Raw genomic sequence first — 27,827 nt, 5'->3', positions numbered from 1 at the left:
CATGTTAGGCTTCTTATTAAAATCAGAGTCAGGCTGGCAAAAGTCCACTCTTGTCTTACAAGCGTTCTGTCTTCTCCAGGTACCTTAACTAGGTGTTTTCTGACAACTACTCTGTGATCTGTGCAGTTTGCTGCTCATGTCTTTTGTGAATCCTGTAGTCAGGTGTTGCTCAGTCAGCTAGGCTACTATTAGAAAATAATTTCTTGTCTAGTATATCCATAGGGATAAAGACAGAATCCAAATCAGATTAAAAAAACACTTTTGCATCTATATTTTACCTCTAGATGGTGATAGTTAGTTGCAATTTTCTTTAGTGACTGCGAAGCAAGGTGATTATTGCAATAATATTATTTTATGATATTTCTCCAGTGTAGAGTGTCTTATTTGCTGCATACGTATGGATTCCACTTTCCTGAGAAGTATACAGCAAATGTTGTTAGTCATGCCTTTTGTTGCTATAATTACTAGTGGCTGACGCTTAAGATAATGAAACTGAGATTTTGTAATGCTGAAGTGATACCAGTATCAAAATGGCTACTTGCAAATCCTCCTTGTTTGCAGAATAATAAACATTTTAGGTTATACAAAATAAGATTAAAGATAAACATGTTAATCAGACAAGGGTATTGCTATTTGCATATGAATAAGAGGCCTCCTAAAATTATCATCACTAAATATTCTTTTTCTAATAACTTTTCCATTTCTGTGCCTCTCAACAGTTTAATATCGATTGACTAATCTCTCTTCTCATGATATTTCTTTCTATATTATTGAAAACGGTATTCTATTTTTCCTGTCCACTTTCTCTGAAAGAATACCTTCAAATACTGGTGGATTCACAGTACTTGAATGCTCCTGCTTAAGCAGAGAGAATGATTTTCACAAAGACAAAACATCAAAGTGACGGAGGAGAGCAGTATCTGATAGAGGTTTTTGGGGTGAGATAGCCGACTGAGGCTGTAAGAGAATGACCAGCAAATGCTCTGGGTGAGATGTGAAGCAGTGCAAGCACAGCCTGGGATCCGCTCTTCCGGCCAGACATGAATGTTGACCCTTACTGTATGTATGAGCCTGGTGTTATGGGTAGTGTTTCATCAAAGTAGAAATTTTAACAGTGGAAAACAATGAATTAACAGTTAAAATACTTTAAAGATAGGCAAAGAATTGCAAAAGTTAAGTCCCAAGTTGAATTCTATTTCCCTGAAATATAAGCAGCTAGCTTACTTTAGTAGCTGTGGCACTAAGCAGGGTGCAAAGGAGAAAGAAGAGTAGAGGCTTATAATGCCCCAACTCAGAGTAGCTTAGGGTGAATAGAGAAGAAAATGGCCTGGAATGATTAAAAGAATTTGAGAGAAAGATATGGCTCATGGCTTTCTGAAAAAGAGAGTGACTTGAGGGTACATAAGCTAACAGGTGAGTAGCCCCCTGTTTCCATAATGGGAGCTGAGGATGTGGCAGAGCAGTGTGGGGGTGGAAAGAGGGGAGTATACCAAGATGAGAGAGAGCATTGCAGGAGAATTAACAAATATTAGCAAATATTTTTGTTCCTTGCAAGCTTTTATAATTATTTCTTTTTCTAAAGGAAACCATAAGGGTCTAAATTTGATCCATAGAAGTGCTTATAGAAATGCTAATCCAAATTCAATAAATACTAGGAAAATAAAAATAGAATTTCCATTTCATTTGTTTTGATACCTAATACAAAGACAAGAACATAATTTGCATTCAGTATTTGAGAGTTCCTGTTTGGTATGGGACTTCAGTAGTATCGTTGGAAAAAAAAATTGGAAGACAGAATAAGTAACTTATCTGATTTACATGCTGGCTGGTAAGATGCCTTTCCTCCTTCTGCTGGTCAGAGCTCCAAGAATTTTCTATTTGGAGAAAAACATGTCACTTCTGTCACTATACCTATTTTCTGTTCTGCAGAGCATTCTTTCACTGCAGTGTTTGTCATGCATTGCAATGACTAAATCGGTTCAAAGTGCATGTTTGTGAAATGGTACTAATCATTTTTGGGTATTATAAGTAATATTTCACTGTCAAAAGGAGCTAATTATGTGATCGTTTGAAATCTTGCATGCTGATACAAAGTATTAAAAAAATATATAGCGTAGGCGTGCTGCTTTTGTTTTTGTAGTGTCCAGGAACTTTAGCGCTAATTTGATGAATAACAAGTGAACTATGGCTACAGATGCACAGTGAGCGTAAGTCTGCATGTAGGTAATTGAGTTGGATAGTCCTAAAAAGCATGACACTTTTCTGTTTAGTAGAACAATGTTGCCATTTTTAAAGTTCATGTTTGGTTGTGTATTCTCTCATGTATTTGACATCATATTACTCATTTTTATGAGCTATCTTACTAAAAAATGGAAGATTAAATAAACTAAAATGTATTATAATGTTCATAGTGTCTGTGCAATTAAGAATATACTTTTGTTGAGATAAAAGCTTGCTCCCTGTAATTGCTAATATCTCTCTGGTAAGCGTACATTAGAAGGAGACACAAAAAACTGCTTGTGTTGCAGCTAAAAAGTTTCATTATTTTGTTTGTTTTTCATTACACTTAAAAGATTACTGCAGAAATTCATAAATTTTATTATTTTCAAAGGGGGAACTTAACCATAAATGGAGTCTTTCAGCTGTGTCAAAAAATAATTTGCATTTTGGTTCATTTCTAACACTCTGAGGAAACTTCAGAGAATTCGCCTCGGATTTATATTCCAAACAGTCAAGAAAGGTAGCTGCTAATTCCTTTTTTGTTCTATATTTCCCCTTTAGATTTATACCTTTGGTTTCTTGCATATGTTCTGAGTGCAGAAGTCATTTTGATAAAAGCTTCCTAGGCAGATTGAAATATATCACTACTCTCAGAAAAGCACACTATGAAATAGGGAGGAAAAATTTGTATATTCCAATCCCCTGAAAATAATTATTTCTTAAATTTTAACCAAAATCTTGTTAATTTAGGGTTCCTGAATCCTGAATAATCAAGATGTATGTTGAAGTTAAGGAAGAGTGGTTAATTTTAAGAGTTTTTACAACCTAGGAACTCAGCAATAGTTATAGACAAAAATCGATTAAAGCATTTGAGAATTTTATGTATAGTAATTTATGTTGTTTTGGCATGTATTACGGTTTACATCAAGTCTACATCAAAATGCACTGTAGAAGATAGTGGGTCCTGTGCTCTTAAAGGGCTGATTAGTTTATGCATTTGTAACTCTACTGTAAACACTCGATTATGATAAAGATCGTAGTTAAAGGGAGAACAGTCAAATAGTTTCTAAGCAAAGAAAGAGATTCTGTATTCTTAGATAATATAGAAATAGTTGCTGCTTTCAATTGAGTATCTGAGAGGCAATAGTAAAAGAATAATAATTGTATTTAAAATATAAAATAGCTCTCTACTATGAAATGAAATTCTATTATACCTTATTTCTAGATAACTGGATGATTTATTTGCTGTGCTTAATTGTTTGAGATTACAGAAAGAAAATACCAGAGAATGAAAGAAAATAAATCACCACAGTCTATAAAATGGTTATCTGTTTTTTGTTATATAACTTAATTATTTGAAAAAGTAGCTTATTGCTCATTTTTCTATTTTCTATTTCTATTTCAATCTTATGTGCTATATATGAATGGCCATGTAACTCGTAACATTTACCTTTTGTAGCGTTCCTCTCACGTGCTTTTAGAATTGTGAAATAGAGTTAGTCTCCTGCCAATAACCTCTAGCTGGCTGGACTCGGTGTTCTGGCAAAGAGCTAGTTTAGACTGCAGAACTGCAATCTGAGAGGAAACAAAAATTGATGTTCTTCCTAGGATGGACATCAAAAAGACTTCTGAGCCACTTGCTGCTCTATTATGTAAACCAGAAAGACACAGTTTCTGAAAACACACTTTTAATATTCAAGTTATGGTTACTGTTTGTCTACTTTCTCCCATAAATTAGCAAGCATTAATTTCAGACCACCTCACTAGCCTCAGTACTTCAGAAAAGTCTCTCCATGCCGGGAGGGTTCCTTTATTTTGCGAATCTGAGCTGGTGTAGTCAACTGTTTCCTTAGCATAAACCACCTTCCAGGAGCTCAATTGCTAGTTCCTGAAGCATCACTGTTCCCCTAGCAGTATACATGATTTCTAATATTCACTAAATGATTTAGATCAGAGTGAGTGAGTAATGGCATTATTATTATCATCATCATCATCGTAAAACAGTACATGGGAAACAGGAAAAAGTAGTAGTTACAGAGAAGCTAATCCCAGAACATCTGCACCTCCCGTTAAAATGAATGAACGCTCTCCCTTCCACAGAAAGACTGTTCTGTTATTTTTCTCAGATTATGTTAACAAAACTCCACAGAAGTACAGTCAGTTTTGTTTATGCAAATATTGTGGGTTGTAAGAGTCTTGTTACCAAATATTAAGTTAATCATTACCTGGGAATTGTTGCATTAGATATTAATTTTTAAGAATATTTCAGTTTTCTATAATGTGTATAACACCAGAAAGAATTGTTTCTACAGCTCTTATGTCCTGGTGCTGTCTACACAGAATCTGCCAGTAGTCTCATCCATAGCTTTATGGTCTTTATATTCATGCAGTTTGGTGTTGCTAGAAATTGTGCTTATAATGAAAGAACAAAATGTATAAACCCAGCTAACCATCCAGAAACACTTTGCCCTCCTGCAGTAAGAATTTATGATGAACAGTTCATTTATTAACACTATAATTTAATTTTTCTACATACACAAATACAACATTTGTGAAAATTTTTGAAAACTACCAATGAAATAATGAATGATTCATGCCTTCTGCTATTAGGAAGACCAAGTGAATTGGAATGTGGCTTATGCCTTAATGGTAGAAGAACAGTTGAGATTTATTCTTAAGAAATTGTTTGTCAATATTGCAATGCTTAATACACAAATCTAAAAATAAAGTCTTATGTTTTAGATTAATTTTATAGCTATTCTTGACCCTTACAAATATGGTGCCTGGAGTGAGTGGTGTGAAGGTCTAGTACTTCAGAAAGTAAAATGTTAAAACTTTGCTGCATCCTGAAACTGTGCATGAAGTCACAAAAAATATGAAATGTAATCACATTAGAAAAATTCTTTTATCGGTATTTACAGGCTTTTAAAAATGGAAGTACTTTCACTTAAGCTTTACTGCATAAACTCAGGAATAACTCTACACTCTTTTACTAAAACTTTGTTGTAATGCCCTCAAATAAGTGGCACAATATACTTCTTGCAAATGAAGACATATGTAAACTCAGTAATCTTCTTAGAGAATCAGCAGAGAAATTCTGTTGTTGTTAACGAGAGTTTTGCTTTATAGTTCTGAGCACTGAAATTCTTGCCTCTTAAATTTCTTTGACAGTTTTATTCGTGATTTTCTTGCCCAATTCCTATGGGAAGCTTATAGTGGAGGCCATGAAAATGGTAAACTGGGGTAGGTAGTTGAAAAAAACTTTTAATCCAGATGAGTTCTTGTCTTCAGTTACTACTTCCAGCTCTCTGTAATTCTGAACTGGACTTTCAGGAGATCATGTTTTTGTTTGATGTTACCTACCCACAGCTGTGGCAAAAGAGGATGTCTTTTTATGATGCTGTTTGATAGTGTACTCGTTTAAGAACAGAAAGGAATTTTTCCTTGTTAAGATTAGTAAGAGATATGGGAATTTTTTTTTTGTCTTTTGTTTTCCCTCTTGCAACACAAGTAAGTTACAATAGGGTTAAAATATTTTAAAAGATAATTTTAGGACATTAAGCATTATTTTTTTGCAGTTTGCACCTGGTATGGAATTATTATTGTTTTATGATTATCTAATACAATATATAGTTATTTAAATGGACTATTTGAAAGGCAAGAGGTAAAGGAGACATTTGATTTTGCTGGTGGATCCTGCCTGTAAGAGGGGGAAATGCTGAAATGCTTGCAGTTTTGCAGTTTCAGCTTCCTCCATATCATCTTCTTGCATGGTTCCTGTTGGCTTTTCTTACCCAACAAGGTGACAGAACAAGCGTATCACCAATGGAAGTCAAAGGATCATTTGTTCTGAACTATTGTATGCTGCCTGGGAAAGCAAAAAGACAGAATTAAGCATATAACATCTCCCTCCCTGTGCAATCACCTCCCCCATCCTCCCCACAAACAGTGTTCAAATTTAGTTTTAGGAGAACAGCATAAAATTCATTTAAGGACTGTCATTCATTCAGTGGTTTATCCTGCTGAGTGCTAGCAATGTGCTTCTTAAGATATATGTGTTCTGGTATGATGGACAGGTTTGATTATTAATTTCTCACCCTTTTTTATCTTAATCTGTTCTATCTGAGCAGATATTCCTCTATCTGACCCAAATTACATCTCATCTTGCAGAAACATTTTATAGCTTTTTTACCAAGAATGAAACTCTAACAGAAATTGAAGCATCCCTACTAATTTGTGTTTACTTCCTTTTTTCTTGCTGTACTGAATATTAAACTGTAAAGATAAAACTATGGGCCAGAAATACTCCAAAGTTATTTGAAGTATTAATTAAATTTAAAGGAAAACTTTCCCTAGTCAATGGAAATAGCTCAGTTGAATTCATATTAAGAAAATGGGGCCAGTTTGCTGGGTGCGTTTTTGTTTTCATGATGATTTGGGTTCTCTCTACCAAACCAGTTGCTGATTTTTTTCCTGTTTGTTATCACAGGCTTGGGCCTTGATTTGAAAGGCGTATGTAACAAACAGGATCTGCAGAAAATCCAGCTTTAGTAGGGAGGAAAAAGAAATTAGAAATATGGTAGTGAAGAAATGACATTAGAATTGCTACAAAACCTATGGTTTTTTTGGGGGGGGTTGGTTTCTCTCATTTTATTTTATTGTTTATTTTTTTGATGTATAGTCAGGCATTTCCTAGTGTTAGGCAGAAAAGACATGGTAGTTGTAGCAAATGTCACAGCAGCTTCATTAATGTAGATGAGCTCTTTTGCATTCCCTATGTTGCCTGTCACTTTTTTTTCTTCTGTGCTTGTAAGAAAAACTGTGACCTTGTGCAGTACAGGATTAATTCTTTTCAAACTTTCTCAGTATTCGTTGTGTCCTTTGAAGTGTTCTGCTCTTGGGGTTCTCTAGCGTTTTGTGCCATTGAATTGTCTATGCAGTACAGCAGAGGGATACATACCTTCCCACCAGCATTATTTTCTCCTCTTGTGACATTTTTCTTGCCTCTGGAATTGGAGAAGAACTGACATGGACTTTAACTCCACCAGCTTTATATTTTTGGAACTCCTATCTACAGAGTTCTCTGATGGCTAGAATCTGTTTTTCGTTATGTCTTCAGATCATCCTACCAGGAAATGTGAGCCATATTTCTAAGGAAGATTCAGAAATAACTTGGTTTAGGGAAATTCCTACCTGATGCTTAATTTGGCATCTCTGTAACCATGCATGTCTGTGCAACAGAAGATAATTCTTTGTAGTATCCTGTTCAGTGTCTCTTCCTACCTGTTTTGATCGAGAGAGAGAGACAAAACAGAAATGTAAAATAAACATATGCATCCAGAAGAAAACCCACCTGCATGAAACTTCTACAGCTCTGATGAAAGAGTTTGGATTATGATAATTTAATCAGTGGCGGCACATGGGGACCTGGAGGAAGTTGGAATTCTGGCCTTTGTCCTTCTTCTCCTCAGGTTTCTGTACCTATGTGGTGAGAAACTGTGTCCAATAGTTACTAATCTGTTAGCGGTATGTGTTAACAGCATTTTTGACTTAGTAGTGATTAAAGATTCCTTAACCTGTTAGAAACTTTTAGTTCATAAAACAGTATAATGAGACTAGGGTTTATTAATTTCAGTATAGAATCATTAATCTAGTGCTTTCAAATTAGTTCTCAAGTTTTTAGGCATTTCAGTAATCAAGTTATCAGGTTGTTGGCTGAAAAACAAAGCATTCTTAAATTATTAGCTGTTTTAGCTTTTTGTCTTCAAATCTTTGACTTCAGTCATGTTTGTGATGAGAAAATAACAGATTAATTCATTAAATGTACTTATTAATTGAAATTTTTGTGAGCTGTTGTAAGTCATAGCTACAAAGAGAGGTCACTAGTCAGTCTTTATATGGGAGACCTAATTGGAAAGTGCTCCTAAATTACAAAAAAATTTACTTATTTGGTTTTTGATGTACAAGAGAATATTAAAGTGAAATCTTTTTGTCTACACTCAAATAACCATTCTGGGAGTTATTCTATTTTGCTCTGTAAGTGGGTTCTTTCCCTTGAATATTACTTAATTGGTTTAGGAAATGAATCATTTTAGGAAAACATGAGCATCTGGAAGGAAATGTAGTGATTTGAAATTGATTTTTAATTTGATCAAGGAATGAGCCTGAGCATTGTCCTTTAAACTTTTTAGAACGTCATGGGTAAAATATTGTTCTGTAACTTCGTTTAGATTTTTTTCAGTAGTAGAAAGCAGTGTCCCTCTAAGGTACAGCATGGTAATTTGGGACAAGTGTAGACAAAAGGCTGATTTTAAACTATTTCAATGAAGAGAATTATTAGTAGAGTTTAGCATTTGTGCATTCATCAGGCTTCCCATCATTACTCACCTCGTCTCCTCCTTCATGCCTGACAAACTCTCTGTAGCTGATTTGAATATCACCTGCAGCCTAGCCTACATCTTTGTCACATCCTGTGATTCATCCCTTATCTCCCACACCTGTTTTTCCCTAATCCCCCATATTTTACTCCCTGTTGTCATTCTCTTTCTTTGGAATTCCTGTTCTAGAAATCTGTGTATCTCCATTTTCCCTGCATGTCCCTTATTCCAGAACCTGCTTCCCTCTGACCTCCTTGCCATACAGACTCCGTACACTCCACCATCTTTTTCCCCCCTCAAAAAATGAATTATGCAGTTTGTCTACATTTGAAATTATACTGGGAGAGTTGGAAGAGCTAATGTGAGTGGGATAGGAGTGGGCGAGTCTGCTGAACTTGCTTTCTTTGCTTCCTACCTGGGTAATTACAGAGTGGTGGAATGCTTTTGCAACCAGCATAATGGGCTTTTGTATTTGTCTGTTCATGCCTTCAGTTTTTCATCAAAATAAGGATTTTTTTTTTTTTTTACTCTTGATTACTAGTATGCTTTTAGAATAATTAAGATTTGATATTAGAAGCCATTGTGGTAGAAACAGAGGAAATTAAGTAGAGTGCTGACAGTGCTTTGTGGGGCCAGTTTTAATTCTAGTAAATCTACTATTTTGCAGATTCTCTAGTTTTCTTGATTACAACTTCAGTTTACAATCTAGACCAAGTCATAATCATTGTGAAGAAATAACCTTTATTAAAAAATAATGCTTAATATTAAAATGATAAATTGTTTTCCTCTTGTCATCTCTGTGATTTATAAATGATGATGCCTTTTCTGAGACTGACCTCTCATACAGTGGCTGTTCCCAAGTTGCTGTGAACAAACGGCCATTGCTACAGGAAGGACTGCTGAGCTCAGAACCTAGCTCTAGATTTGTCAGAGGCTTCTTGAGCAAATTACAAGGAAGTGCTTTTGGGGTGTTTTTTTTTTTTGTCTCTATTTTTTCATCTTGTAAACTTTGATAATGCTTCTGCTTCATCTGGGTAGCTATGCAGTGCTTCAAAATCAAAGTAATAAGAGTTATAGAAATTTTTAAATAACAGAGGGAATTTGTAGAGAGAATTCTGGGTTGCTTCTAGAGAAAAATATAATTCTTTGAGACATCGATGGTGTCTCCCTATGCAGTAAGGGTTAAAGAAGACTAATATTGTAGTAAAATATCACTGAAATCTTGAACTTGCTTCGCTTGCTCGGAAATCAAGGATCATCATCATAGCATCTGTTTAGCTGCTTCTATAATTGACAGCTACAGATTACATTGATTTACTGTTAAAAGACCGTGAATGAAATTGTGGATACCTTGAAGATAATGGCAATATTCCCATTGACTTTTAAGAGAAGTTCAAACCATGCCTCTCAAGATGCTTGATTTATTAGTATTTCAAAATGTTGTCTACAAAGATAATTGTTCCCTGTTCCTCCTTTACTTATGTTGTATGCTCTGTATTTTATTTAAACAAGGATAACTGCCTGTATGCCTTATATGACTAGATTAGAACAAGTTTAGCCAAAGTTTTACCTTTAGGATTTGCTTTGTTTGATTTTCCAAATGAGTTTGTATTAAGTGTCTTGAAATACCTTGGCTTGTGAATAGTATTCCCTGTTGAGATAATAAAGCTTTAAATGTGTGTACTAAATTATGAACTTTAGTATACCTTTTAATGTCTATTATATGATAATCAATAAATTCAATGTGACACGGGGCTCCAGATGTTGGATTTTCATGCCTTACAGTCTAAATGAAATCAATACCTGTGTACTCAAAAAACCATGAAGTTGTTCTGTAACATTTTTATCTAAGAAATTAACCTACGTTTTTGCAGTCCTTAGAGATTTCAATTACAGTGTACTGGTTTCCTTAATTAGTTAACTATGGGTTACAGCTTAACAGGTAATATTGAACTGCATGATTCACCAAATCACAAGTGCCAAGATAACTGTTTAGTTAAATTAGGATTTCCATATTAAATAACCTGGTTTAAAAATAATTTAAGTTTTTTTTTTTTTTGTAGGGAGGCTGAATCAAATATAAGTCTTAGGAATGTATACTAATTTTCAAACAGAATATGCTGCTTGAGACTAGAGCTGAGTAAATAAAAAGTATTTAAAATAGTTTTCAATATGTTAAATGAATTTTGTCTTACCCAAACAGTTTGTTTCTCTGTAGACACTTACAGAAATTATGCAAAACACTTGCATTTCATATTTTATTTCTTCAGAGATGTATTGTGTTGTTAAAAATGATGGTCTCGTAGGTACGTAGTTATCTTTATCCCTGGCTTTATTTTCAAAACGGAAAAGAAATCTGAATACTTCCTGCAGAATTATTATGGTAGTTCCACCATTACGCTATCTAAATTCCTGTTGCCAAAACCAGTTATGTTTTTGTTTACATATGCACACGGAACTCACTAGGTGTGCCAATTTTGGAACTGTGGTATTCATTTTCTGTTCATCATCATCAAAAGTGATTAAGTTATTTACAATGGTAACCAAACACTTTAGTTATAATCCAATAGAATCTGATATTATAATATTTCACTGTAGGAAATATTCATAATTTGTTAGGAATTATATGGTATCTGTTAGAAAATCTTGTATTTTGCTAGTGATGACTGTCCTCTGGAATCTTGTTCAAAATCACCTGTTTCTGGTCACCTCTTCTTGATTTCAAGTGGGAAGCATTTTTCTTTAAAATTTCACAGTTTTATGGATAATGTGCAAAATAATTTCTCAGAATTGGTACTCTACTCCCAGAATGAATTGGGGGAATCCTTACTGTAATAGTAGCCCCAAACAATAGGGGCTGGGATCAGTGGCACAAAGTCCAGCTGGGGGCCAGTCCCCAGAGATGTGTCCCAGGCATTGATACTGGCTTCAGTACTGTTTAACATCATCTTTAGTGAGCTAGACAATGGGATAGAGTGCACCTTCAGCAATTCTGCAAATGATACAAAACTGGGAGGAGTGGTTGATAGACCAGATGGGTGTGCTGCTATTGAGAAGGTCCTTGACAGGCTGGAGAAATGGACTGACAGGAACCTCATGAAGTTCAAGAAAAAGAAATGCCAAGTCCTGCATCAGGTGAAGAATAAGCCTGTGCACCAGTACATTCTGGGGACTGACCCACCTGGAAAGCAGCTTGGCAGAAAAGGATATGGGGGTCCTGATGGACACCAAATCGAACATGGGCCAGCAATGCACCATTGCGGCAAAGAAGGCTGCCAGCATTCTAGGCTGCATTAAGAAGAGCATTGCTAGCAGGTCAAGGGAAGTGGAGCGAGTCCACCAAAGGGCCCTGATAATTAAGGCATCTCTTAAATGAGGAGAGGCTGAGAGAGCTGGGACTGTTTAGTCTGGAGAAGAGAAGACTTGGGGAAGTCTTATCCATGTGTATAAATACCTGATGGGAGGGAGTAAAGCAGACAGAACCAGACTCTTCTCAGTGGTGCCTAATGACAGGATGAGAAGAAGTGGACACAAATTGAAATACAGGAAATTCCATTTAAATACAAGAAAAACTTTTTTACTGTAAGGGTGATCAAACACTGGGAACAAGTTGCCCGGAGAAGTTGTGGAGTTTCCATCCTTGGAGATAGTCAGAAGACAACTAGACACAGTCCTGAGCAACTTGCTCTAGTTTACCCTGCTTTGAGAAGAGGGAGTGATCTCTAGAGGTCCCTTCCAACCTCAACTATTCTGTGAATATTTGGATGAAATAATAAAGAGTAGGTCCTAAAGTCAGACAGCTGTGTAGCCTTGCTAGCTGCTAAACATGCTGAAAATCATGCCAGTTATACATAAAGTGAATCTATATTTTAGAATATTTAGTTGGTATATTTTTATTTTTGTTGTTCTTCTGCTTATTCTTATTTCCTCTGTAGGTCTTGAGCCTTTCTTTTTCCGCTGAGGAAATGAGGTTAATGCTATTTGTCTTCTTGCCCATCAAAGTTAATCTCTGTGTTTTTCAGTCTTTAAAAGCTTCTGTTTTTATTGAAGACTTTTGCTCCAGCTACCAGGACCTTACACTGACTGGTCCATTTCAAACACACTCGGCAGAGAATTGGGGATTTCAAAGCTAATTACTTGCCCATCATTTCTGTGAACAGGTGTCTGTAGAGATAAGAGGAATTCTTAACAAGCCCCAACCAGAGAAAGGCTGTATAAGCTACTTTTGTGGGAGAAAGCATTCACTAAGACATCACTGGATCTCCTCTCAAATATTGCGAATCCTTAGTAAAAGTTTGTTTTTTTTTCTTGGACTCAGTTAATCTAGAGGAGAAAGACCTTATGACTGTCTCAGTACGAAAAGCTTTAATTCAGAGTTGGAATCAACCACATTGAAATCCAAATGTCATTAGTTCTAGTACTCAGGAAAATCCAATTGTATTGCCCCCTCTCTGCGTGATGGTCACTGGCATTGCTCTTTTAGATAAGCATTCTCCTGGTACTCAGCTTACAATTTAATTTACTGCTTTTGACTGGAGAACAAAGGCAGTGTTGTGCCATCAGTTCTAGTCCAGTTTAACTCATGACGCAAAATACTGAAATCACTAATACCTTTAAAAAGGGGGGATGGGGGGAGAGAGAGAATGAGGTATTACTGAAAATGCCTAGAAAAAGATCATGCAATCAAAGATTCCGGACCTTGAGTTTTGCTGCTTGGTTTGTTGTTTCTGAGCCATGCTGTTTCTCCATTCTTTTAAACTGTGAGTTTAAAGGTGTGAAGAAAGGTTTTTCCCTAGTAATGCATGAAATCTTAGCATTCTGTGAGTATGTTACTTCTGTATGAAGTTTTCCTAGAGAATATGAATATTTATCGTTTAATTGGTAATATGCTCATGAAATAATGTGGCAAAAAAAAACCCAGAATTGCGAAGTCTACAGCTGTGTTAAATTATACTTAATGCTCTGTACAAGCAAAAGGAATGAACTGTGTTTATTTTCCAAACAATAACATTTCTAGTTAATTTTACAAGTATACGTTTTTAGAAAGCAATTTAAGATTCAAAATTTGCCTTTGGATAGAAGTATGTTTTGCAATTCTGATGCTACACAGCCAATTTACAAAGTTGCAAAACTATATCGAATGCATAGAAATCAGTTTTATAGTGGTATTTTTTTTTTTGGGGGGGGGGTGTCAATGGCCAGTAGAATATGCTGGAAACCGTGGTAATGAAAAGCACTGCCACTGTTGTCCCAGAATCTTGTTATGATGAGCAAGCTAAGTTTGTCTTGATAATATAATAATAAGAAAGAATGAAAGAAGGAGAAGGAAGGAGGGAGAATTAGATTAATGACCTGTTGAACAGAAACACTAAATGCACAAACAGAGATGTATCTATGGATAAATGGTCATGAAACTCCTGGTACCATCCCATCATAAAGGTGAAAGTGTTATGCTGGGAGCTTTGAAGAGTAAAGGAGACAAAATTATTTCAACAATTTATCTTTAAATTATTTCTTTCTTTGTCTATCGTTTGGCAGGTTTATATTAGGATAAAGGATGATGAATGGAATGTGTATCGAAGATACGCAGAGTTCAGAAGCTTGCATCATAAATTACAGAATAAATACCAGCAAGTGAGGACCTTTAACTTTCCACCAAAAAAGGCCATTGGAAACAAGGTACCTGAAAGAATACATAATATCAATAAGGATTGAGGAGGGGTTAAAAAAAGACATTTGCCTACACACAAAAGAAAGAGGTGGTTATCATAAAACATTTTTTACACCTGCTAGGCAATACCTATTATTTTTATACAGACTTCCTCCTCATCAGCTGCAGGCTCATTTATTATGTATTTATTGCACTGACTCTTGCACTCACTGAAAGAAAACTATGTTTATTGAATGACATATTGATGACATACACACTAGACAAATACACAGAACCCAAAATACTGTACTTAAAACCTGTATATATAAGACAGAATCTCTACTCCATTCTTTTCAATAAATGCCAGCAATTAACACCACTCAGGAATTCCTGTGATGTTGCTATAAACTATAAACTGTAGTTACCTATCTAAATTCCTTAAATTTCCTGTGTTGTTCACCTGTGTTTCCTGTGTTCAGTTATTTTAAGTTCTTGGAACAAGTTTTTAAGAAGTATTTGGGCGCATAATTCCCAAAATCTGGGTCTTTGTGTCTTAGTTCTCCATCTGTTATTACTATTTTCTGTTAATGTCTTATCTCCTCTATTCCAGCTTCTGATTGATTGATTAATTTTTAATATAGTGTTGCAGCCTTGGTAACTATTCATTCTTATTCCTTTATTTTGTAATCCACTAAGCTATTCCTCTCACTGCTATTTCATCATAACAGTATTTATCACTTGCTACAATAGATTTGCAGTTTATACACTTAAGCGATCAGTTTATCAGTTTCTCACCTATATAGATGATCCAGTCTGTAGACTAAATGATATATATTTTTTTAGTTAGTGAATCTAGATATTTTACTGAAAGTAGTAGATATTAACGAGTAATTGAGAGTAGTTGCCATGTAGTTGTCATTCGGATCTTTTAACTTTATTGTCTAATGGTAGTTCTTTAATTCCTTTTCTCTTTTACTAAGATACTGTTTTCCTTAAACACACATTGGCTAAGGCTCACAGCAGTTCTGGACAATTTTTAGAACTTTACATTATTTTTGGGAACAGTGTGAATGTTAGAGGCTGTTTTTGAAAAAAGCGTGTACACACACACACACGTACATACGTATGTATGTCGTTTTATGATTCAATAACTTATTGATAAGTATTAGTCAAGAAGTCAGTATACCAGAGCTTGATTATTTGCTTTGATGTTAATTTGTTAGTATTCCACTATTAAACTGAAAAGAATAAAAATCAAATGCCAAGTTTTGGGTTATTTTTATTTAAAAAAATAATTGTGAATAAGAAAAAGTAGGTGTTAGCATTCTGAAGGCTCGGACTATTTGTCTGTTGTAGCTTCAGACAAACAGTAAAACTGTTATTAGCACTTTAAAGACACTAAAAGAGAGAGCGTCATTAGCAAAAAAGGTTATGTAATCCTTAATCACTGAAACTTTAAAATGTTTAAGAGTTTAAATCAAAGGCTAAAAATCTGCAATATACATCATGAATCCAGTGAGGACTGAGAAGAAATGTAATCAGAGTAATTCATCTTTACAGTCAAAGAACAATCTGGAAAATTTATTTAACCTAACACAAGTAAAATATTTGAGATTCAAACCATGCTTATGGCTTAAACTTACATAGTAAACCACTGAATGCTTAAATCATCATTCCTAATGTTAACCGAATTTGTTTCCTTCTGTCAGATTTTATCCTATTTATTCCTTTCATTTATGTGCCTTAATGTCATTGGTTCTTGTCTCAAACATCTAAAAAGTAATAATCATAGTGAACAGTTTTAATGATTAAAAGGAGGCTGAAATAATGAGTAAAATGCTTGCCAAAAGATCTTCGTATTTCATATCTTCATGGCATGTTTGACTTATGACCACATTAGTACTTGCATTGGTAAAATGTCAGAATCATTCTAATTTAATTTCTCTTGCAACTTTGTGTAGGGAAGGAAAATCACCATTGCTAATTCACAGAATTAGCATATTCATAATTCATATAAAATTTCCCCCAAAAAGAGGAAAAAATCATGTTTACAAATTCCTTAATGGCATTCAAATTTAAGTGAATAATGATTGTGAATGTTTAAAGGTAGTAACTCTGATCTGAATTCAAATAATTTCCCCAACGCTCCCATAAAAATGAGTAGGTGAGCTTGGCACTCATGATAGGAAGTAAGAAGTAATGTACATAATTTGGAATAAAAAGAGGTAGTGTATGTATGCATATATATGGAATTTATCAATAAAATCTGTAGGTCTGTTTACTTGACATAAATAAATTCCAGAGTTAATATATTTGCTGACTGGCTATAAAGTACCAAATGAAAGTGCTTATGAAAGTTTTTCTGCTTTTTCATGTATTAGAAGATTATACATTTTTTCATTCCTTTTCTACTGGATAATTTTATAATAGAAATTATGTATTTTCTTCTGTGTTACATAACTGATTTTTATTTTTTAAGTGGTGGAGTCTCAGGCACTTCAGTAAATTATAAAAATCTTTTTTTTTTGAGCTTTTTGATATTCTTTCATCCTTAATTATTTTAAATACTAATTGAATTATAACTTCAGTTGTTCCAATTGAAACATAAAACATTAACAGTTGAGCAACTCATTAGAAAATTTGCATTGCATTTTCATTCAGTGCTTTAGCTATGCTGAAATTCTGCCTTAATCATGCAGAAAACTGCAATCACTTTGTCTCATATCGGATGCTTAGAAAAAGTAACTGTTTTTTACAGTAAGAAATGGATGCTATCCATTTTAGTCCCTGAGTGAGTACTGTGAGGACACGTATGCCAGTTGTGTACTTAGCATTGATCACCAGTTTTGCATCTGGAAACCTGCTGCAAGTCACATAATGGTGTTTTTATCTCAGCTTTCCAAGGGTTTACCTCAATATGTCACACAAGAGCTTATTTCACAGCATATCGTGTAGGCAAATTCTTGTCCTTTAAATGATGCCATTATCGGTGCCATGTTGTGGTATGTATAGCATTTAGGATTATTGCATGTTTTTGTGCAATAAGATCATGCTTCATGAACAATTACCCTATAGATGTAGCAGAAATAGCAGCCCCTTGGAAAACATTGCACACTGACTGCCTGAGATGGGTTAATGGCCTTGAGATGGCACTCCTTTCCATGCGAGAGCAAGTCGAAGTAATGGGAAGAGCTAAAATTTCAGTGTAAAATTAAATAATTCATGTGGGAATATCTGTCTGTTTTGAAATCATATAGACTTTTGAGTTTAGGATGAGGGTGCTGCGCAGAATCTTACAAGTTAAAATGTTTGGTAATAAGCACTGAAAGAGATATTGTCAATATATCCAGATAGATTTCAGCGGAAAATATTTCTCTGTGATACTGTTTTTAGTAGACTTGCAGCTGTCTTCCTGTTTCCAGATTAATCAATATGATCTTAAATCAGTGCCTGAAGAACAGTTTCTGTAGCTAAATTCTGCTAGCAAAAGCATCTCTATACAGTTTAGGTCAGTCTATAATTTTGATATCCTTTACAAATCTGTAGTATTATTAGGTGCCTGAATAGCATATTGATAAGACATACTCCTCCACTTGGTAATGGGTAAAAAATGACTATTTTATGTTTTGGCAAATGATGCGTGCTTTTATTTCCTTCAGGTCTGTACCTGAATGATGTTATTCATTGCACATCTTCAATACACTGTGCTTGGTACTGTGATGCTAATTAAGGTGCTATGCTGCTTCTAAATGTTAGTGGCACTAAAAGAGGCTTTACTGTAACCAATACCTCCCTTGATGCCTGCTCTGAGTTTGTTGTTCAGTTATGTGCCTCAGATTTAGGGAACCTCCAAGACCACAAAGAGGACACCTTGTTCTAGGGAATGACTTTGAACCGATGGTGCAGAAAGTCACAAAACGCTATCCCAGAGGTTGCTATGCAAAATATTGGAGGACTGATGAGGGAATGTGCCCAAAGGACAGTCATGTAGAAAAAAGCCTATAGAGTGCTATTAATTTTCCTGCCTACTACAATAGAAATCAGGGAGATCATGTTCAAATGCAAGGTTACAGAGCTTGACACTGACAAAATGCAAAAAGAAAGCAGCATTTCAGCTGAATGAGGATTTTAAAAAATGAGAAGATCAAATGTTTATTATTACTGACATCATTTCATCAGGTAGTAGTGAAATGTGAAATATTTAACAATCATAAAACAACAGATTAAGAATCTAATATTATTAATTATTCTAATTATCATATTTTTTATGTATTTGTACCTTTCACTTGTTTGCCTTAAGTCAGGACAATTTATCTTACAGTTTGTTTTTGATCTTTCAACAAATTTATGTATCTATGGCTAGAAGCTAGCTTTAACACTTGAGAAACCTAAGTCTAATGTACAGAAAACTGTTATAATAATATAGTCACAAATTAGTAGAAAGTGACCAAGGAAGAGAAAGTTCTACTTTTGACAAGTAATCTTTCAGTTACAAAGACGAGTTTGTATTTGGCTTTCAGGTTGATTGATCTCAGTTTAAACGTTTGGATGTAGCAAGGTAGAGCTAATGTAAAGCAATGAAAAAGATAATTTGACTTAACTATTCTGATTTGATTCAGATCAATATTTAATTTAATTACTAATATGTGTAATTTGACAGGAAATGATAACAGTAATGCTAATAAAACTCCATGGATTAAGTTTCTTATTTACTAGTTCCCGTGCTGTATATTTTCTGTGAATGATCTTTCAGTGCTGCTAGCAAATTATTGTCAAAATCTTTATAAGTAGTCCTTGCAAGAATATGTATTCTTCTTTCATCGATTTTGTGGAAAAGAGGGAAAATAGAAAATGGAGAAAGTTGTATTTGTTCTCTCCTGTTATGCCTACAAGGGAAGTATATTCTTAGTAAAGTTGCTCATTGTACATTTTTGTAGTTGATTTTTTTTTTAACTTCAGATCAATTTATGTACCATGTATGAAGCTGAACTGCATCTTTAACACTTGAATTGTTTGTTCTGTAATTTTAAACATGCTCCTCCTGTGTCAGCCTGTTTTTTGGTTTGCTGAATATTTTCTATGCAGATGTATATAACAATACAGGTAATTTCTGACCATGATTTTTCTTACGTGAAATACATCTTTGCCGTTTAGCTAGCCTCAAGGTATTTTGGAACTTTCGAGTTTATACTTCTGTCATCATGGTTTAAGTCTTTGGTGCGAGTACTGCCATCCTGCCAAGTTCCTAATGTCTAAAGGACTGATTTGCTCCCATGAGCATCTCTAAGTCTAGAGAGTACCGAGTTATGTAGGCCACATCTAAAGCTCCTGAAGAGAAGCTTCCTATGATCATAACACTTGATTTCAAAGGGATCCCTTTATGCTTTTGTATAAAAAAATGTTCTCTTTCTTCATTTAAGATGAAGCAATTTTCTTACCCTTAATTTCCAGACCTTTTATTCTTGATGCTGTGTTGGTGCCTCACTTCTTGAAATGTTACTTTCAGATTAAGGGTTAAGTAATAATGCATGAGTATTTCTTGGACCTGTTATTCTAATTTTTTTGAATGTTGCAATGTCCTTAAGCTCAGTTGGTACTTATGCATTAGGCAGATTTTAACACCTAAAGAATGGATTTTAGGAACTGAGTAAACATCTAATTAAGTATCCTATTACAAGGGTATGGTTCCAATAGAGGACGTATCAAAATAGAAATGATTCTTGCTTCTACTAAAGATGTTAATTCAGTGATTGTCTAAATGTGTAGAAATTGAATAAGATACCTTTCCACTGAGTGCTGACTTGACTGCATGGTATCCTTTGCTTTCCTTTAAAACATCAGATACCCCACATTAAAAGAATACACAGCACTTTTTTAAGTTTAGGAGAGTGACTTTGCCATGACTTCTCAGCTGCATCAGAAGAGCAATACCGAAATCTAAAATAAGTATTCTGTCTAGGAGAAAATGCTGAGTGTAGCACCATTCATCATTTTTAGCCTGTGCAACCAAAGTCTGTGAACTGTTTCTCTAGCCATATTCAGTTATAGCAATAAATCCTGTTGCATGTCCAAATACTAGATTAATAACATAAATCTGTCTCTCTCTCACCTATCAGTGACTTAGCTAAATTGTAGATTATTTTGTGTATGTAGTTATTTAATAAGTTTGTAAATATATTTCATATATCTTAAAACATATCTGTATCTATGCACACATATAAGGAAATGTGTATGCCCTATATATACATATATAAAATATATATAAAATATAATATATATATATACACGTATGTGTGTACCTAAGTACATATCCTAAATGTTTCCTTCAAGTTTCTGGAAGATATCTTGTAATTCTGCATGTTCCATTCACCAGGGACTTTGTCTTTCTCCCACTGAAGTCAGCAGACACCCTGCCTTTGCATGAACAGTGCAGACATTCCAGTTTTTTTCCCAATCAGTGTAGCTACTTTTTATCAGCGTTTGGTGTGTTCACACAGTCCTGAAGATGCTGAAGATATAGTCAGTCTTCAGGGTAACTGCCTTTTAGAATTAAAAGCTATAGAAGATAAAGATTTTATTGCAAATAAATGAAAAGGACAGAATATTGCTTATGTGTCCGATGCTTATAATGGCTGTTGTTTTTTTAAAAGTTTATCAAGTAAAGAGTTGTCTGGCAGTGTGTGTGTGTATATTTATATCTATTTATGTATATGAAGTCATATGAAGCCATTCAAATTACAGTTCTAACTTTAATGTTTTTGCTCTTAAGCTTTTCATATTATGCCATTGATGTGTAACCACTGTTTATTTCTTTGCCGTAGAAAGGTGCTCTACCATTTTGGGCCAGCAGGACTGGTCTTTTCAGAGATGAGTGTACTTTTAAAGCTGCTTTTTAGACCTGGTGATGAAGTTGCTAAACTTACCTTGGAAAGAGATAACAGAACGTGGTTGGAGGAGGAGAATGAGAAGACGAAGGTTCTTAAGGAAACCCTCCTGGTTTGGTGATGAGAAGCAAGGGAAGAGGCTTCCAGTCGTTCCACCACATAGGTCGAGGAAGCAGTGCTGCTTTGCATGATGCTTTGCTTACGGGTTGAGCAGTAAGCTGCCGCCAAGGGGAGCTATGGTTTGTGTTGCATTGGTCCTTTTTGGCTTAGAGATAGTCGCTAGGCCGCTCCATTTACGTGCATATTCTAGTACGGGATCCCCTGCTGCCTCTTTTCCTGTTGTTTTCCATTGTTTGTGCGAAAGGAAGTGTTCATATACCTGTACGTATCTAAGGTACGCTTCTGGATTGCAGATTTGCTTGTTAACTCCTGTGGAAATACTTCTCTGTGGGCGAGAGCTGCTATAGGGCTGAGGAAAGGAGAGAAGCGAATGAGTTGATGGGATAGGGATTTGAGAAAGGAAACTTCCCTTTTTTTCGTTTCTTTTTGGCAAGTGTTTTGAAACTGTATCCATTCACCCCTTAACTGATTGTCGGTTATCTGAATATGAAGTATATAAAGTGCTTATAGGATCTTTCATTATCTAGCACACTTTTCAATGCTTTTATCGTTTCGATGGAGAATCTAAAACAGATATATTTTTTCAGGGGATGCTAAATCATTTTTTATTAAGGTTATTCACATATGTAATAGAGAAATTTCTGCCTTCACCTGTGTTTGTCGTTAATCAGTCAAATTTGCAACAGAGAATGTAGTTCAAAATTCAGTGCTTATTGTCCAATGCTCTCTTAATTTTAATATACTGTGTATTTTGCTGTTACGATGTGGTGAAGATGTGAGATGCAGCTGACTCACAGATGAGTAATTCTAGACTGACAAAAACGAGCTAAGACTAGTTGCTCTACTTAGGTTTGAAATTTTCTGCTTCTCTTTCAGATCTGTGTTCCTTCTTTTCCATCTTTATTACCGATCTAATAAATATCCTAGACCATCATAATAATAATAATACCAGTAATTCTAGACTGACATTAAGAATCATGGTATGGTTTAAAGGACTTAATTCACAAGTTGCGTGCATATGCCTGACATTAATTTTCTTGCCGTGATAGCAAATGTGATTCTAATGGTAAATGTACTGCCACTGTTTGAAATACATGTTTTAAAATAGGAAGTGTACCAATTTCTGTTTAGCTGGTAAATGGACAATAATAACAGGAATCCAGAATGCTTGAGAGAGGATGAGTCAAGAAGCTTGTCACTTTGCAAAATCTGAGGGAAGAAAGTCCTTTCGTGTTAGGCTTGTGTGTTTTTTGTGTCCTGATTCAGCAAAGCACTTCATTATGTCCTAAAATTTAAGTATGTGCTTAAGTCACACTGAAATCAAAAGTGCAGATATGTGTGCTTATGTACTTCATGGGTTTCAGTAGCTCATAGAAACTATCCCTCATCAGATTAGTTTGCCAGACTTGACCAGTGCCATGGTGAACTGTGTTTTAGGAAGTCAGAGGAGAAATTAAAACTTCCAGCTCTTTCCTTAGGGGCAGTGGGTTAGATAATATTTCTTAGTACTAAGCTTTGATATCCAATGGCTTCAAATAGAGTTAGCAGAAAATTATGTCTCTCTGGTGGTTCATAATTAGAATACATTTATTAAAGGGGAAAAGCTTTGGAAATAAAAATCCTTAAGTTAAATTTTAATAATTTGGAGTTAAGGATTGCTTTCATCAATGCTTACTTGGTTTGATTTTTTGAATGATATACATGCTTAAATTCTACATTATTCTTGATTTTCAAAGTGAGATTTTAGCTTTCAACCCTTTTACATCATGGCATTATGGGGGAAGAATAATGTAATTTATACACTGTGCTGTTTGGACAAATGCTAGATAAAGAAAGAAAAATGTTGCAGTTCTATAACATCTCATGCTTCTTTTATGTATTCTAGTAGCCTTCTGGTATAAAATGAAAATATAAAAATACTTTTCTAAATGTATTTCTTACTGCGATGGTGATGCTAAATTATCAAGTTACCTGGATTAATAAATCTCCTTTCAGGGAGACCTAATCAAGGAAACATAATTTTGGAAATAAAACTAAAACTTCCTTTCTCTGAATCTGAAATTATTTTACCTACTTATTTCTTTCTTTCTGTACCAATCAATATGCTTGTTTTTTTCCCTGAAATTTATTCTTTTATACATATCAGTAAATTCTAGTCTTCTTTGCTCTACAGCTTTTTGAGGGGCTGCTAATGCTAAATATACTCAGTGTTCTTTTTAAAAGTGGAGAAAACTAAATATTAAATACTTCAGAGCATGCTAAATGCTGGAGAGAGATTTTCTGCACAAAAAATCTGTTTTTCCGCATTGTACTATGTAAAATATCTTTACATGAAGGCACTATAAATAATGTGTAGTGGAAATCAATATTTCTCACTCATTTAGGTTTTTTTTTGAAAATAGAATTCTCCCATCACGGTGTAACTCAAAGGATTTCTATTAAAGGGGCATCTAGTCTTTTGGGTGGAAATAAAGTTCAAAGACCATCTTGTATCTCACTGTTGGCATTTGGAGTGGTAAACTGATGTATTAATGAAGTGGTCTGATTTTGGGAAATCCCACATTTACTGCTTGACCTGGGGATCTTGCTATAGGCTGAAGTTTTCTGTTGTTGCTTTTTAGTTAACAGTTGATTCCTGGACTAGCTGACAAATTGACACATGGCTCACGTATTCCTTTTTGGATTTTTTTTTTTAATTTTGTTTTTCTTGGCGTGGGGGAGGGGGGTTAGCCTTTTGTATGGATGCTATTACTAGATTGAAAATGCTGGGTTTCTTAAGAAACTTATTTGGTTCCAGGATTCTTAAAATGCCTAAACCAATTTAGAGAGGTACTAGGCATAATTTGACCAAGATTTACTACTTTGGGACAGAGTGTCTATTGTTTTGATAGGCCTGAGAAGTTCCCACTGTCCAAACACACTTTTATATATATACTAATGTGCTTGTGCTCTGGGCCTGCCTAGAGGATGTAGAGATAGCAATATTGTATTCTAAGAAAGCATGGACAAAACCTTAGCACAACTAGGTAGTCACGACAGTCATACATAAACGAACCTGTTACTCAAAGTAAAAGGTACGATTTTTTCAGAAATCAGTGTTTGAAAAACCCCATGCTTGCCAGGCACAGGTTGAGCATGCAGCTCTTCTGGCTACCTGAGATGGCTGGCACAGCTACAAGCAACCGTTTCTGTGCTGAACAGGTAGTCTGCCCTGAGCAGCCCTGTGGAGGAGGTGCAGGCGGCACCCCAAGTCCACTCAGTTAGAAATGCTAATGGAAACGTTGCATTTCTCCCCTTGTGCCAGGTGCAGGGGATCGACAGGACACGTCTGTGCTGGACTGAACTTGGATTGGCAGCAATTCCTCCTTAAATAACTTTACTGTAAGGATTACTTTCTTTCTGGTGTCATTGAAGTGAAGCCATAGCTGGTGATGGAAACGCATCAACTGTTTTAGTAGGAGAAGCGCAAAGTAATAATTATAATTATGTAGTAAATCTCTGTTTAAGGAAAGATAGATTTCTTTCAGAAACTGACAGTTCCTTGATTTCTTCCTTGTATCTCATCCTCTTGAATTCCTGTTTGTTCCACTGAGAGTAAATGTGCAAAAAAATCTCACAGGGGGACGGCTATTTATAAACTGGCAATCTTATGTGTTATTTCTTTTATGTATGTACTTCATTACGTAGTATCTCGTTTTGTTGTGTACTCCTAGCTTGATCCTGCCGTACAGAAATTGATGTTCCAAGTAGGATTGAAATTTTAAAGGAGTATCATTTCAATGATTTTTGAGATGATTTTGGTGTAATTTGGCAGTGTTCAGTACATCTAGTAGTGGTAACTGTATGTACTGCCGTAAAACTGTTTAACGATGCACTAGTTCCTGAAGGATATATGTGGATGGGTGTATTCATGTCATGTTTCATTGAGATCTTTGCAAAGATGTCAATTAGCCTATCAATCTGCAAAAATTGATACTTGTTATCTAGCTATTCTTTTTCACGAAACAGTTTTAGAATGACTCAACAATTTAATGTTTAATTAGGTCCCATTTAAGCCTCAGATTTCCAACTTCATTTTGAGGTTAACAATTTGGTGTCTTGTAAGATAATTTTGTTAAGACTGAACGACCAACATAGTGAGAAATATTAGGCCACACTAAAATAACCTTGTTTTATTTTTGTGTTTACAGGTTCATCTTTTAATAATACTATTGTCAGCTGTATTTAGGAAGGGATTCATTGTATGATATCACAGAGGCTGGTACAGCTCTTATTAAAGTCCAAAGCAGGGTTTGCTTTGATTTTTAAGTGGAGCTGGACTGAGCTCTGAATTGAGTTTTTTTCAGTGCCAGCAACAGGAGTTTGGTTAAATGATAAACAGTGGTAAGAACATCTTAAGCAGTGCCTTTTGTGTTGATTGCAGCAGCACCAAACCCAGAGTATAGAAGGGTTTTATCTGTCCCTAAATCAAGGCAGGTTACCATGGCAATCGTACTCTTTTTCAACTGCTCATGAAAAATGTTTGAAACATCCTAAGTGAGCTGTCCCATTAATAATGAAGAATATCAATGTTTAGCCATCTGTTACATATGTGTATGTGAAAGGCCAGCAATAGTCTGAAACAATTCAAATTGCAAGTTGGAATGAACTCTGCCTGTAATGAAAAATTGCAAAGTAGAGTAACATAAAATATTATAGTATGTCACATGCTACATTTTACTTTTATAATTTAACATCATCTGCTGATATCTGTTGAGAGTCCATCAAGATTTCCATTATATATTCTCATTTTTAGAAATTTGTAATTTGATATTAGCATTTTGCTGTGGGCAGAAACTTGGCAAACTCTCAGTCAAAAAGATAGTTTCATAAAATATTTTGGGAGACATTAGTTTCAGATTAAACAATGAGAATGAAATACTTTCCCCAGATGTGTTTTGACGCTTCTGCAATCAGAGGCAATTTTGCTTGTTAGCTGAAATTCTGTGGACTCTTAATCAAAAATATATGCTTTGAGGCTGTGGTTAGAAAATAATTTTGAAAGTGGTTTGTGCAGAAACTGCAGTAGCTTTATTTTTCAGAAAACTAGTGCCTACAAATTGAAGGTGTGTACTGGTATGCTGAGTCTGCATTAACAATTTGTGTATAGTATGAGTGTATTCTGCATAAATCAGTGCTAAATATATCCAAGATGCCCTACAGAGGTATATCAGAATCTGTCTATATTTTTATACAACTGAGTCCCTCTGGTATGTATTAGCCTTTCTTTTAGCAGGGGAAGAGAGACTCTTAATCAAATAGGAAGGGCAGTAGACTATGGTTAGAGGCAATGTACCCCTTCAAGTACTGGTTCCTTTCCTATGCACAGGATATTCATGGATTGTTAGTCAGGTGGCGCTGACTAGGTGAGACTTCCTCTTTGGTCAATGCAGAGCTAGTTTCCAGGTACAGAATTAGTTGGTTTCAACATCCCTCTGCTCCATTGCTTATGTTAAAGCATTCTTCTTGCTGTTCAAAGTTATATTTCAAACAATTTTTTTTTCCTGGTTTATCAGGTGAACTATGAGTGTATCTTGCTGGTTTTCAGGGAAGACAACTGGTGAAATTTCTACTGGTTGATGAGTAGAGGAGAAAAAGAATGAGGAACCTGGTAGGGTTTTTGATTTTACAAAGAGTGGCACTGGATGTCAATAAACAGTCCCTCAACTGAGGGCATAGGCGCTCCAAAGAGTTTATCTTTTAAATTGAAAAGAAATCTTAAATCTTTGAAAGCTGAGCCTCTGACTTTTTTAGATGCTCTTTGCCCCTTATAGTGTAGTAGGACCAAGGATTAGACTAAATCATGAATAGAGTAGGAGGTATTTACAAGACTTACATTAGTTCAGGTTTGGTTGGGAACGGTCTATCTACTGCTGGACCCAATTAAGAGAACTGAAAGGGGGGAGTCAGCCTTTATTTTTAAGATTAATAAAACTGTAGCCAGTTGTTGAAAACACTTCATGGAAAGATTTGCAGAAACAGCATGTAGGACCTGTCTCAGGAAAGCGCTTAAAAACACGTGCTTCCAAACTGGTTATGGAAGGATCAAGTATGTTCTATACTGCAAATGTAGAAAAACCTATTATAGAACAGTCTGTTTTTCTGTAATGATGTCAAACTGTGTATGATTAGTCTCCTATTAACACTTACAGTTCTTGAAAGTATAGGAACCAAATAAAAATGCATACTGCTGCTTTTAGTGCCTTTTTTGGTATGTATTTTTGGAAAAAAAAATCTTTGCTGCAATTATTCAAAAATTCATTTTCATAGCCGGATTTGAAAACAGAATCTACAGCTGTCTGTCCACAGCAAACGCCTGCGAATGAAGTTAAAAAAAATCAAAAACAAACACCCCCACCCTCCCCACAGACATACATGATAAAGGCAGGTAAAACTTCCCTGCAATTAAAAAGGCTTTTTGAGGCCTTTATGAAGCAAAAAGAAAAAAGAGAAAAAAACATCTTCAGCATCTTTTGGATTCTAATTTGATTTGATTGTTCAAACCAACAATACCCATTCTATTTGCCTTTGACCTGT

General features: G+C 35.1%; 1 protein-coding gene across 5 annotated transcripts in view; it reads left to right on the top strand.

Annotated features, from left to right (window-relative positions):
* Window positions 1–27,827, top strand: part of SNX29 (sorting nexin 29) — a 157,570-nt gene that overhangs the window by 89,049 nt on the left and 40,694 nt on the right. For 3 of the 5 annotated variants that reach the window (XM_067306486.1, XM_067306490.1, XM_067306487.1), the window contains one exon: window positions 14,136–14,276. In XM_067306486.1, coding sequence (XP_067162587.1) covers window positions 14,136–14,276 — 141 coding nt within the window. Of the gene's footprint in view, window positions 1–2,140; window positions 2,231–14,135; window positions 14,277–21,068; window positions 21,337–27,827 lie in introns of those variants that run through there. The other 2 variants (XM_067306488.1, XM_067306489.1) reach the window with 2 other exon arrangements.

The sequence above is a fragment of the Apteryx mantelli genome, chromosome 16 (genome assembly GCF_036417845.1).
Source record: "Apteryx mantelli isolate bAptMan1 chromosome 16, bAptMan1.hap1, whole genome shotgun sequence".
NCBI lineage: Eukaryota > Metazoa > Chordata > Aves > Apterygiformes > Apterygidae > Apteryx > Apteryx mantelli.
The sequence above is the reverse complement of the archived record's forward strand: the minus strand, read 5'-3'. Positions and strand labels throughout refer to the sequence as shown.